A 14058-nucleotide genomic window follows, 5' to 3' on the forward strand; every position below is an offset into this window, starting at 1 on the left:
CCACAAGATTATGTGAATATAAAAACCAGAGAAATCATTTTTTAAAAGGTTTCAAAGGTAAAGAAGGAAGCTCAGCCAATGTTAATCTATTTCTCTGCTACCCATAATCTCCCCTCTGTGGTCCCAGTCACTTACAATTCATCAAATATATTTTCTAAGCATTAATTAAATGAACCAGTGAATATTGTGCTGGTTAATGAACACAAAGTGCCTATCTTGACTGCTCCCTCTCAACAGCAGGAAGGTAGTGAGCTCTGCAGAAGGAATCTTACAAGATTTTGGAAGCTATTGCATCTGAGACATTTAAATCTTTCAGCTGCAAGGACATGCCTTGTACTATATTAATTATATATTAAGTGCTGGTTAACTGACAACTTGCTCTGAGACAGCTTAAGCTCCCTTATGCTGTGATGAATGGCAATTTCCATCTCAATCAGTCAAGTACAGACATTTATGCAGTGGTGCTGGTGAGAAGCAACAGTGGAAACTCTTGATCCTTGGGTAACAGGAAATTGGCATTGCTGCAGGTTCTTCCTTGTGCCGCACACTTGCCCACCTTTGGCTTGCAGCAGAGAGAAATGCCCAAAATTTGACTGACCATACTGACTCTTCAGGAGCTAAGAATCCCCTATCAGCGATGTATCTGCACAAGGACAAATTAAGCTTTGGTGGAACAGGAGCATCACAGCTAGTACTTTGTTCCTGCAGTGGACATAGAAGGCCTCAGGTTGTCAGGGAAGCATCCTCCTGAGCTGGTGATGTCTTTATGTGGTCAGTGAGCATCAGTGGCAGAAGGGAATTCTCCTGGCCCCTCTGAAGTACATGGCACGGTCTCAGAGAAATTAGCTCTGTGATTCTACATAGTTCCTTCAGGCTTATATTCACGTGTCCTTTGCAAGTAGTCATGAGTCATTAAACAGCAAGATGAGTTTGTTGCTCACTTGCTTTAGCAGCAGAGCTGAATTGACCAGCACTCCCAGTTTCTACACAGCAAAAGAAGCGATTGAATAAAAAGTATTTGGCATTTCCCTAATGCTCAGCTCTAGACACATCCCCTCTATAAGAACTTGGTCACCTGTCGTGTGGATTGGACCAGGCTCTGACTCTGCAAATGTAGAGTTGCAGCATGAAAGATCACAAACCAACATGTTTATTTCCAAGCAGAATCTGCCAAATGTTAACAATATTTTACCATGGTCAGAATGACTCAGTGACCTTGACTGATAACAGTGTTACACTGCCAAACTAAAAATGAAAAAAAAACCAAACAGAATGAGTATCCCAAGTATTTATTCTCTTTTCTGTTGAAAATATTTTTTTTTCTATGAAAAATGAAAATAAAGGGTAAAGCCAGATTTCATGGAAAATGTCAAAATGAAGCAAAAGGATGTTGGTTTTGATGTGTTATCACCTTACCCCATGCTTCCTCCTGCCCTGGGTGGGAAATGTGCTCAGACCCAAGAGAAGTGACTGAAATGGGCAGGTGATGCTCCCATGTCCTTCCCAGCTGGCTGACTCTGTTGTGGTTAGGATGCAGGACAGAGCTGTCATCACTGCTCTGTGGCTCTGTCAATGGGCTGTCTCTTATTTCATTATTACAAAGCAGTGGCTAAAGGAGAAGACCCCCTTTCTGTCTCATCCATCCTGGGGTCTGGCTCATTATCCCTCACTGTGTCATTTAAAACCTCAGAGGATAATGTGAAAAATATGAGGCCATTTGCTAACCAGGAGAAGAAAAATCACATGCATCAGTATAATGAACTTAAATGCAGATGTCATTATGTCCACTGTCTCATGCTAAATGAGTATTCCGAGCAACTCGGGCAGTAAAGCTCCTTTTATGTTCCAGTCCTGTTTGCTAATAGTCATGGGTGCATTTTATGTGCTGACACTTAAAGCAGACAATGGTCATGCTAAATAGTTGGCCTGTTAAGTAATCAGCCAAGAGTGAAAATCAGAGGTACTAAAAAGCCTAATTTACCTCCCTCCTGCATTAATTTTAATTCTGATCCCATCTTCTGCTGCCTGTTGTTGTGACATGCTCAGGTCCCCCTTGCTCACCACCAGAGACTGGACAGGGTGCAACAAGAGAGTCCTCTGTTGATTTCTGTTTCATTGCAGGGAAGCCACAAACCCTGAAAGTGAACATGATTTCAGGAAGATGGAGAATTCTGGCTAACAAAACTGTGGATGTTGTTCAACCTGCCCTAATGGGGCATATTCTATACTTGTAATGCAGTGCTTAGAGTCGTGGTTTAGTGGTAGACTTGGCAGTGTCAGGTCAGTGCTTGGATTTGATGACCTTAGAGAGTTTTTCCAACCCAAATGATTGTAGGATTCTCTTCTCTCTCCCCTCCACACTCACTTTTCTGTGAAGCTGCTTGCACCTTTTCCTACTGCCCATCCACATTTCTCCATATTTTTAAGAGAGCAGTCCACTGAACTCCTGGAAAACTCATGAGTATTTAACCATACCTATGCCTCATCTTCTCCATTGGAATGCATAATGCTCCAGCTGTTTTCTAGGCTGTATATCCTAAGAATCTGCAAACTGAGTGTTCCTGTATCAACACAGAGAGGGAAGGGAAGCAAGGTAGCAGTACAGACACATTCCTCCCTGATGCATGGTTACAGCATCATACATCACACAAAAAGACACTGGTGTCAGTACAGCAAGTCCTGTTCGTGCCTCTCAGGTGCAGACCAGGCCTGACAAGAACATAAAAGCAACAGCCAGATCAATATATTTTTTTGCACATTGCTTCACCCTGAAATGTCCTGTGGAGCTTAGCTTGGCAGAGAAGTTCAGGTTTGTATAAAAAGGCTGTTGCAGCTCCACTTGGCTTGGAATTATTGGTAGCTTTTTGCCCCATGAGGTGAGAGCAGTGATCAAATCACAGCAATGTACTGCCTTCTTCCCACTTCCCCCTCCCCTCCCCCCTCCTTTCTCAGCCACCAGGGAATTTCCCCACTTTCCTGAGCTCCAGTTCAGCTCTGAGTGCTCTGCAATCCTTACCAAGAGTGACATCTTGGCTAATAGACGCAACTTGCTGGGTGGACTTCCTTGCACAACATTATCCATCCATATCTGTGGGACATCTTTCTGTTCAGGCTCTTGAACCATTTTAGGAGTAGAAACCTCTCCAGCCATTCCACTATGTTATCAGCAGCCCACAGAGGTACGATTTGGCTGTGAAAGCTGGCATGGAATTTACTTACTCACTGCATCTACCCTTCCAGCACTGTGTTCAATGCCACTGTGATGGAACTTCTCATAGCAGACTTTTCTGCTTGCTTCACTGGTGACAGCAAATCACACCCACTGGTGTAGAGTATAAATGCACAAATTGCAGTGAAAATGGAAATGATGTCTGTATGACTTTGACCCAGTTGGAGAATCCGTGTGTAGGCATTAACGTAGCTATTGCTCCTTGATCCAAATTAGGTACAAGTCCTACATTGACAGTATCCATCATTTTTGCATAGTATCTATCATGCTGTCTAAATGCTTGCCAAAATTAGACAAGACAATGCTTCCAGCATCAGTGCGTTCAAAATGTGGCTCAACACAACAAATTCCTAGAATGTTGATTTTCTTCCCCCTCGGGTGGCTGCATGCAAAGGAAAAACAGCTTATCCCCTTCTCTAAACACAGCACGTTTACACAAATATATCCCTAGTTAAGCAGAAAACAGAAATAATGTTATGGGACTCAAGAGCCAGACTGCTATTAAGATGTGTGTATAATGGATGGCTTAGCTCAGAGCTGTGTGCTAAGTAGCAGAACCCCATTAGTTCCCTTCCTCAACCAAAGGTCAGACTTCACACAAGTAAATCTTCCGACTGGACAGAAGTTTCTCATATCTCTAAAGAGACTCCAAGGAGCAAAGCTTCCCCGCAGGCAATTTATTACACCTTCCCCCTGGTGAACAGAGCAGGGGGCCACCCTGAGAAGGCTGCAATAAATTGTCTGCAGGGAGCCTTGTCTTCCAGCACAAACAAGATCTGAGTGGCTGTATTTATACACTGCGACTGGGTGGGAGGAAGGGGTTTGCAGATCTTTCCCCTCAGCATGCATACAGCTGATGCACATCAAGCAGCCAGATTAATGCTGTGCAGAGAGATCTGGCTTATGGCTCAGGTTTGCCAGACTTCTTAGACAGAAGCCCTGAAAGCAGCTTGGTTGTGCTGGGCTGGTTATATAGAGTTAAAATTCTGCTTTTTGCTACCTTTTCTACAGTATCTCAGCAATGCACTGAGCTGCAGAAATACAATGTGAGTGGGAGATGGCTCTCTGTCTCCTCACATATAACATAAACTGCTATAAACTGGGAGCCTGGCGCAGTGAGTTAGTGTCCCTGTGCTGGTAATGAGAGCAGGTGGGAGAGACAGCTCAAAGGGGAGAGAGCATCCCAAGGGAATTAAACATCTTAGGGCAGTTCTCTGGGCACTCCTGGAATGATCAAACCCCACGGCGAAGTGGGGTCCTGCACTACCCTCCTTGCAGCTCCCCATGCAGAGAAAGAGACCTAGAAAGAGCAAAGTAGAGCAATTTGTGTATATATGATTTTTCCTCAGCACCTTCTGCCAAGTGCTAACAGGTGCGACGCAGCATGCCTATGGGTGACAGCAAGTCTTGTCACTTCTCTCCCTCTCCCCTGCCTGCAGAATTGATGTATTTTATAATGCTTTCAGGCCTGTCTCTCCATTTCCTGGAAAACCCTGTCTCACACCATGGGAAGGAGAAAGAGGGATGTTCCTTCTCCCTCTTTGGAGAGGAGAGAGAGTAGCTGGTGATGTGGGCACAGGATCCCTCTGCTACCAGCTCTTCTCCCTCCTCTTGGCCTCAACTTCCTGCTAGCTTTCCCTCATTCCACCTGCTTTGCTCTGGGATATACTCAGAGGTCCTACAGCTTGTCCATTTCCTTTCTTTTTCTGCCTGGAGCAAGATAATGGAGACCCACAAACACCTCTGGTGGGGAAAATTATAGATGTAGGAACATAGGGCATTATGTGCAAGACAAATAAATTGCACTGTTTAATTTGGTGTGGTCTGTTCAGTTCTTCCTGCCCCAGCAGCCTGCTGTCATCACCAACACCTAATCTGATTTCTTGCGGTCAAGTGGAGCTGGCTGGAAGTGAGTGTGGCACACACAGAGCATTGCTGTGTGAGTGAACTGGGCAGGTTGTGAGCAGCATTCCATAGAACTACACCCCATACATGTCTTCTGGCTAATACAGAAGGCAGAAATGTTTTTTGGCAGCTAGCTCTAAGATCCACCTAACCCTATGTACAATCCACATTAGCAAACACTGTCTCCCTTTCTTCCAGGGTTTGTTATTTCCAAATGGAGTACAGTTCCTTTTATTTTTAACATTAGTTCTTGTCATAGAATCATAGAATCACCAAGATTAGAAAAGTCCTCCAAGAGGTCCATTTCTACCCAGGTAGCCAGGCAGAGCTCTGTAGATAGAGAACATCTCCTCAACCCTGGATAGACCAACCATGTTTGAAATAACCTGAATTTATAGGCTGCAGTTGTAGCACACATTGAAGATTCAGCAGATGAAAAGAGGCAGATACAATCAGGGAAGTGAAGTAGCTGTTTTAGAGTATGACTTACTGGATTCCAAAGTAGTCATCTTGAATCAGGTCAGAGGAATTGTTCCTAGAAAGTGCCTATTAGTGGGAAGAGGCTCTGGTAATCAATCCTGATACAGAATAGTTGACCAGATAAGTGTCTCAGGTTGTGGTGAGTCCCATCTCAGACTTCTTCCCACCTACCTCAGACTGAGGCCACGGATGGTGCACACAGAGCCGTATTCCTTCTGGTTAAAGTGAACAAGAGTGTTGCACCGTGTGTTCCAGTGCTGGCCTCTTAAGGCCACTTTGTTCTCTAGTAACTGTGGTGAAATGGCAGAGGGTCTGGGTTCAATATTAGGGGACTTGAGCCCCACAGCCCCTATGCTGACTTCAGCTTGGCCAGTGTACATGAACACATGCCAGATGTTGCTGGACACAGACATTCCTCAGTGGGAATACTGCAGGGCCATAGAGACAAATTCACTGCCCCGCAGCGTATTTGAGTATTGAAGATTTATTTAACATTCTTTTCCCTGACTTTCTGGAAGAAAAGCCATTCGACATGAGAGTAGCACTGATTCAGCGTGACGACTTCTGCAGTGAGCTGTTACTTTCTAACTGGTGGAGCTACCCTGAGAATGGGTACATGCATTCCTGGGAGAAGATCCACCAGTGAAGTGAATTTTATTTGCTGAGCTTGTTCATATAAAGTAACAGCATGACAAACACCCAGAAGATAAAGAGATCAGACTCATGCTGATGGTTCCCTAGCTAAAGATTGCTAATCTCACAAGGCCATTGTTTGAGGATGAGAATTCACTGCAAAGCTGAGCCAACTTTGCTTTCTGTGAACAAACAGCATGTCTGTGCTCCAGTCCTTTCTCACTTCAAAGATTTATACAAAAGGAGAAATTTTGCTTTTCTTCTGCTCATGTGAACCAGAGCAAAATGCCCCCTTTCCTGTCTGAAGCATAGCAACCTTTATCTGAACCCCTGTTACCTTTGCTTTCCTTTGACCTCTTTGCTGCCTGGGTCTCCACTCTTTACTTAGATTCCTGCTTTTTGCTGTGCAGCCCATGTTGTGAGGTACAGTTTCACTGTCCTCTGATCTCAGAACACTTCTGTAAAATCAATCAAACAATCCCTCATTCCTTCATTGCAAAGAGGAGGCAGGGAATGACTTTCACCCACAATCAAGTGACCAGTGTATTAGAAAGCCACCCAAGAAGCTATTTCAGAGATGAGAACTAACAGCACTCCCATCTCATTGTCAGTTGTCCTACCTCCCCTGCAAGACACATGGCACTCCCTCTTGCTTTCATGTACAGCTTTAAAACCATATAAATAGGTATTAGCAAAGAGTCTCATAAAATAATAGTGCACAAGGATAGCCATGGTCCAGTTCACAGCAGCCCATGCAATCGTAATTGCTTTCCAGATTCCTGTGTTGTTCTCAGTGGAAAGCTCCAGAGAAGCACTAGATGACAACAGAAAGAGAGGCTACAGTTAGTTATGCAAGTGTCCAAGAGCAGTAGCCTTTGTCTCTGAACTAATGCTAAGGATGTCCTTATAAAACCCCCTTTCTTTGATAGCATTGTGAAATTTTTGGTCTTCAATTACAGAAGAGAGTAAAGACACCAGACGTCAGTGCTCAGCAATACCAAACTCCAAGGAAATGTGTGACAAAAGACAAAGCTTCAACAGCGCTGCAGAGATTTTAGGAAGGGAGGAGAATTTCACTCTGTGAAGCTTGTGGAACTTCCTATTTGCATCAAGGTTCTTCCAAGAAACCTTGACTTAAAAGGTGTGTTTTGGTTTAAATGCGTATTTAGTGTGATCTAAATGCAGGCATATTGCCCATCAACAGTGCTGCAGGCAAGTTAAGGGTAAAAGCAATCTGATAGTCACATAAAAGGTGAAAATTGTTCCTGCATAGGTTCTCCTCTTCACAAACTATCATTGAATGTTCTTGCCTGAAGCTTCTTGTCTTCAGTTGTTACCCAGTGTGGTTGATTTGTACATTTACTTAGATTTAAAGAAAAAACCCACATGATTACTAAATCCTGATACAGTTTTCTCTGCAATGAACATCTGGCACATCCAGTTAGTTGAATTAGTATTTCCCCAGTTGGGACTCCTGGCACCAAGCTAAGCTTTTCTTGCTGCAGTTCTTGAGAGATGCAATGCAAGAAATGTAGCTACAGACACAGGTAGCCCCTTACCAATGATGCAGTAGATTTCATGAAACCTACTTCCTTAAAAATTATCACATTTCTAACTCTTTAAGGAACAGCATTACTTATCTCTGCTTTCCACTTCATGGTGGCAGGGCATTTTTGTTTATGATCCGGGCATGAATAGTTTTGTAAGCCACAGTGCACCCCTGGACTATCAAAATTGGTTGGTCTCTTCACAGCTTTTTCTCCAGTCCTGGCATTAGTTCTGAAGCCAGAACTCAAACCACTGGTGAAAGATATGTGAGTCTTTTCCAATTTCATCCAGCTGCTCAGGATCAGTTTCTTCTCCAATTGCCTTCTGCTCAGATCAGATTTGGGGATGGACGTGGGAACTTATTACATGCTTGGAAGCTTTTTCAGTGTCTTTCTAGCATCTGACATTCTCAGGGAAGGAAAAGCGGAAGAAAAAAACAGTTTAAGTTAATGCCCATTCCTAACTCATGAGGCATCCAGCCTTCTAATCCATTAAAAAATGTAACTGTGTGACAATCCAATCACTGCTATCAAAAATAAGAGTAAAAATCCAAACTTGGTGTGCTATTTCACATTTTCTCTTTTCAACCACTAAACGCTGACTTTTCCCCTGTGTCTTTCTCTTACAGATTTTGATTCCGGAACAGGAGAGGTCACTTATTTTCTAACTGTTGTATGGATCCATACTTCTAAGATGTCTTTTGGCTAAGATCCCACTAGAATGACTTGTCCCCATTTTGCTGCCAACTCCCATAGAACAATACAGATGGCAATATTTATGCCTGTTGAGTGGTCTTTGAAATGAATATGAGAATGGTGCTGGAGCTCTGGCTTTCACACCTCACAGCCATACTCCTGAAATCTGCACTTAGCTTTTGCTCAGTCAGAGACTTCTCTGCTTTCCATGAGACCACTGCCCTAGCAATGAACTCCTCTGTTTGGCCTCTAGGCAAGATGCTTGATAACAGAGCATCTATGTTCTTTATTTATTTATTTATTTTTTAATTTGCCTATCAATCTAATACGCTTTCAGAAAAGTTCCTTCAGTTCTGTGCAGGTCTAAACACAGGTTGATTAGTATACAGTAGAAATGTTCAGCTCTGATCTACCCTTATGGTTTGAAAACATCCAAAATGTAATAGAGTAACCTCTTCCTGTGGGACACAGCACACCGGTTCTGGAGTCATGGGGCTCTGTGCAAAAATGGGGATATAATAGAACAAAGAGTCTCTTCTCCTGAGAATCCTTTGTTGTAATTGGAGTTAAATGAATGACAATCACTCTGCAGGAAAAAAGCTGCACTCGGGGAAAGAAATTCAAAAGCGAGTCTTCATTTTTTATGGGTACGACGGAATGAATGAGAGTGATGTCAGATGTAATATAATATTGGAGTGGAAAGGCTAACAGTAAAAGACACAGTAACACTGCACTAGCTAGTTCTAGACATGAGCTATACATTAAAAGTAAGTCAAAACCCCCAACTTAATTTTGTACATATGCCATTCCACCCCCAGCCTCTCTAGGGGTGTTTTAAAGTTGCAAGGCAGATTTGTCTTCTCAGAAAATATCTCCCTTGAAGGCAAAGATGCCGTACACATAGCATCACCTAACACAAACAGTTGCTGCAAAAGCCCCAGATGAAAAGAAATTCTCCCAAACTGGCATAATTTTCATTAAAATCTTTCTACTCCAGTCTGTGAGTATGAGTCTGTGAGTATGCTTTACACACATGCAGAAGCCAAACTGGTCACTAGAGATTATTCATTACACCACATTTTAGTTGAACCCAGAAGTCAAACAGTGATGACGTTATAAGAGGATTTATTTGGTCCCCGACACAATACACAGATCAGGCACAATCCAGGAGAAATGGCTGGCTTGGTGAAGAAGTGAGTGCTCTCCCTTCAGTTGGCTGTCCCAGCAGAAAGAGGTCTTTGTTCCATGGTTCTGCCCAGCTCAGACTTTCCAAAACTCATAGATAAAACCACCAATCCATGAAAGACATAACATCTGATCTTCACTTTATACTAGTGTTGATATTATTACTGCTAATTTGCACTTGTGTCAGAGGAGTTTACAAAGATGAGGAGTTCACAAGGAACTTCCATAAAGTGTTTACTTGTCCACAGATGTGACAAATGGACAGACCTGCTTCCTGGCTTCTAGGAAACAGTTCATCCATACCTATATTGGTACCCAGACTGGGCTCTGAGTACCTGGTCTAGCAGTAGGTGTACCTGTTCATTATAGGGGAGTTGGACTAGATGACTTTTAAAGGTGCCTTCCAACTCAAACAGTTCTATGATTCCATATCACATGGGAAGAGTTTGCAGTCATGCACTTACCTGACACAAAAGTGCAAAACAACTGGTCCTGACTTTTTGGGGAAGTCATGTTCCAGCACCCTGCGGTCCAGCTGAAGCCAGTTCAGGTGTCCCCTGGCAAGAAAAGAGACACTGGTGAGCCCACCACCAGAGACACTTCTTGCTGCTCTTTGCAGTGAAGTCCAAAGTGTTACAGAAGATGAACTGGACTGATGCTGTTTGCCTTTGGCTACTGCATGATATTTGGAAAACACACAGCAAATGTTTGAGGAATAGAGGCAATAGCATCCTGCCAACATTTCAGTCTGGGAACTGAACAGCTAAAGTTCAATCTGTCAGAGTGAAAGCTGGCAGCACCGACCAGGCAGGACAGCCCAAAATGTTATGAGCTTCACCTTTTTTATTACAACCCCCCTGAGCAGCTGTATCATTAAAAGTCTGTCAAGATTTTCATCAGAAATCCTTACCGTTAAGAGTTTCCACGATGCCTGCAATATTTCACTCAAGGCTAAATCTGTCTGTATACAGACCCAGACAGTTTATTTACCACCCACATGCTTGCAGTAGCCTCTTTAGGTTTGCCCAGCTTTTGCTTTTCCTCCTTCAGAGAGCTCCTGAAAAACAGCTGCTCCACAAAGCATTCCAGCTCCAATTACCACATGCTGCTCTTCTTTTGCCTAGATGATACCTGTCGCTGTTATTTTCTCCTACAATTTATCCATTTGTGCCTTGCAGCTGGAAGCTTTCCTGGGCAGCAGCTCTGTTCTTTGTCATGTTCCACGCATTGTAAAGTGCTGTGTGCGTGTGAGCAGTATTTTGTAAACACCATTATTTGTATTAAAGGGGCATCTCATACCCCAGCTGAGAAAAAGACCCGCTTAAATTAGGTGCTGTGGAAATACATAGGATGAAATTCAGGACCCACTGAAGTCAGCAGGAATTGTGCTGCTGCTTTCAGTGATGCTGGGGCTGCATCCTGCAAGCATTTTGCTATTGATTTCAGTCAGACCAGATTTCACCCAGAGGGAGAGGCAGCCCATTGCCTTCAGCACTTTGCTGTCTAGACAAGCGAGAGGAGAGAGAATTGAAGCAATTTTGGGGAGAATCATGCAGCAAATAAAGCAGGAAATGGAATTCAGATGTCCTGAGCTCTATTCCATTGCCTGTCTGCCAGCTCATGCTAATCCTCAAGATTAATTCTTCATTCCACCAAAATGAAAAAATAGAGGCTTCATTAAAAAAAAAAAAAAAAAGTGTTAAATTAAGTTCTAGTGATTCCACAAGTGTTAGTAACATTCCCTGTCAGCAAACACACTCAGCTTTCCCAAGGGTCTGCTCATTGCTCCTTAGCAGCGTGTGTACTTTGGGCAATGAGAAACACCTTTGGAAGTTAAGCATCGACAGCCCTTCAGCAATGCAACTAGATTTCTTCTACAAAAAAAAAAAAAAAAGGGAAAGTAGGAGGCTTTGGATCACCCGGGTTCCATCTGAATTTCTGTTCTGGCTTACATTGATGCAGAACAGGGTGGGCAGTGCAGGGACCAGGCAGATCCGGGCTGGAGACCACTGGGACATCATCTGCGCCCTGCTTGGTGCTGCCCTACAGAGCCTGTTCTGTGCTCACCACCCTCTGGTGAAGAACCTTTTCCTAACACTGATCCGACCCTCCCCTGATGGCAGCTCCGTGCTGTTCTCTTGGGTCCTGAAGTCTCATTATGTTCCCCTAAGGGGACTCAGAAAGTCTGAAATTAATTGTGAAGGCCACACTACCCATGGAGACAGGAACTATCCATGCTCACCTGCTCCTACTCAAAGTACAAATTGAACGTTTATCTATCTAGGCCATCTACCTATGTAGGCCAGAGTGTAAAACACTGTCAGAGCAAGGGGAGAACACTCTAAGACTGACATCCTATTCTGAACCTGTCCATCTGCATTTGTATCACCAAAGCTGCAGCCACCAGTGGCTGGTGGCATTGCAAACGGGTTCCTACTGAGACAAATTTGTTGACAGTGGACATACTGTCCAACAACAGAAGTGTCTGGGTTTGCCTAACATGTGCAACAAGGTATTGAGACGCCATGGTGCACAAAGCAAATTCCCTTCAAAATATTCTGTGTTTTGAAAAAAAAAAAAAACTCGTTCTTTTCAATCTCACTGCATTTTAATGTGAGTATACAGCTGATACAGTCAATGCAAAAAGAATATCTGCATATACATTGGCATACCAGCTTACACACGCGTGTTTTTGGGTTTCATTACTCTCTGCTGCATGGAGCATAAATCCAAAGCTCCTTCAGAGGAGGAAGGTCACTTAAATCACTGCCAGGAGCTAATTGCTCACTGTACTCAATTACCACTTACGAGCTTTCATCACTAAGGGTGTCTGCACTGCATACTGTCATCTAACTCCTTGTTTTCTAGCATTCGTGTGTGCCACATACAGAACAGTAGCAGTGTACAGTCACTGGCATCTGCCTGTGAATGTGGTCTATCAGGGAGCCAAACTCCAGTGCTGTAACACCGCAAAACACTTTGCTCTGGAAGCTGTCTTGCTGTCTTCAGCAGGACTATTCATGGAGCACAATCCCAAGTAAGACAGGGAAAAGTATGGCATATAACCCTAGGTATGTAGTAATCCCAGCAGTTCTCATGGACCAATTTAGGCAGCTTGCTTTTGGATCCCATTCATACATGCCTGTGTCTAGTTGAATTTCCCTTACAGTTCAATTTAGAGCCACAAAATAGCTTTTGTTTCATTATCTCCATTGATTTGTTCATTTAGGTATTTATGTCAATGTATTCACAAACAATGGTGCAAACAGTTTTGCGTGACCTATAAGGAGGCTGAATATTGGAAGCCAGATCATTTTTCTCTGTTGTTTGTCTTGGCAGTTAAACTGATGTGTCAATTACAAAAACATAATTGGTTTTTAGAAACAGAAACCGAGTCCATTTAGGTTATAGACTAAGTATGGATTTAGGTGCACAAGGTTTGTACTGTCAATTGCAAACAGTAGTTTCTGTTTTCTTTTGTCAGAGCTTTCAGAAAGGAGTAGTCATCAATGAATACTTTGCCTCCAGGTGGATCTGTTTATAAAGCTTTACTGGTTCATGTCCAGTTTCCTGCAAAGGGAATCTATATAAATTTGTGTTGCAAAGATACTTGGAATAAATACACCACCTCACACCCCTTCAGTGTCAAACCCATGCTGAACTGAATGGATATTGAAAAAGACCAAATCAAGTAATAGAAACCATATATGCTATTTTCCATTTCCATCAGTAACTACAGAAACAAAACCCAACAACTTTAAGCTCACAGGTTTTCTCATTTAAGGTCTTAATCTTTCAACAGAAATATTTTTCTGAAGGAGCTGCAGAGCTCGGGGAGCTATGTGAGATTAACTGTACAGATCTGGCAAACAATGGGCTCAGTGACAATGGAAATGGTCCCATGCCAGAGCAGGACATTATTCCAAGAGCTCCACCACCCACTGGGCAGTCTGCTTAGCCAGGACTTGGGACACCTGCTCCCTAGTTCTTGCTTTGCTGTATCACTGGAGGGTGGAAACAGGTTTTTCCCCCAAATCCTGGAGATGTGGTGCCCTGCTGTCCCTCTTCTCATACTCTTCCCTTGCTGTCTCCTGGGACATAGAATCCTCGGCGGAGTAAAGGCACTCTCTGTTGTTACCTTGTCACGTTACTGCAGTCTCTAGCACAAGTGTAACACAAGTAATTAAGGCCTCAGTCCCGTTTTGTTCTGGCAAAGGAAGGACAGACATGAGCAAACTGATTTTCAGCAGCCAAATGCATAGGGAGGGGGAGCAGTGCAGTGCAGAAGCTGATAGTTCTCTGCGATGCAGGTGATATGTGTAAGGATGAGCAAAGGACATGGCAAACTTTTCCCTAGCCCAGAAGGGCCTTCTGCAGTGAACA

The 14058-nt window shown here is 43.4% G+C and overlaps 1 protein-coding gene across 10 annotated transcripts in view; it reads right to left on the reverse strand.

Moving 5' to 3' along the window:
* The window catches only part of FRMD4A (FERM domain containing 4A), a 354026-nt gene that overhangs the window by 78620 nt on the left and 261348 nt on the right, over window positions 1–14058 (reverse strand). For all 10 annotated transcript variants that reach the window (XM_090134966.1, XM_090134960.1, XM_090134970.1 and 7 more), the window contains one exon: window positions 10140–10232. In XM_090134966.1, the coding sequence (XP_089991092.1) occupies window positions 10140–10232 (93 nt within the window). The remainder of the gene's footprint in view (window positions 1–10139; window positions 10233–14058) is intronic.

The sequence above is a fragment of the Phasianus colchicus genome, chromosome 1 (genome assembly GCF_987193195.1).
Source record: "Phasianus colchicus chromosome 1, bPhaCol1.hap1.1, whole genome shotgun sequence".
NCBI classification, from domain to species: Eukaryota; Metazoa; Chordata; class Aves; order Galliformes; family Phasianidae; genus Phasianus; species Phasianus colchicus.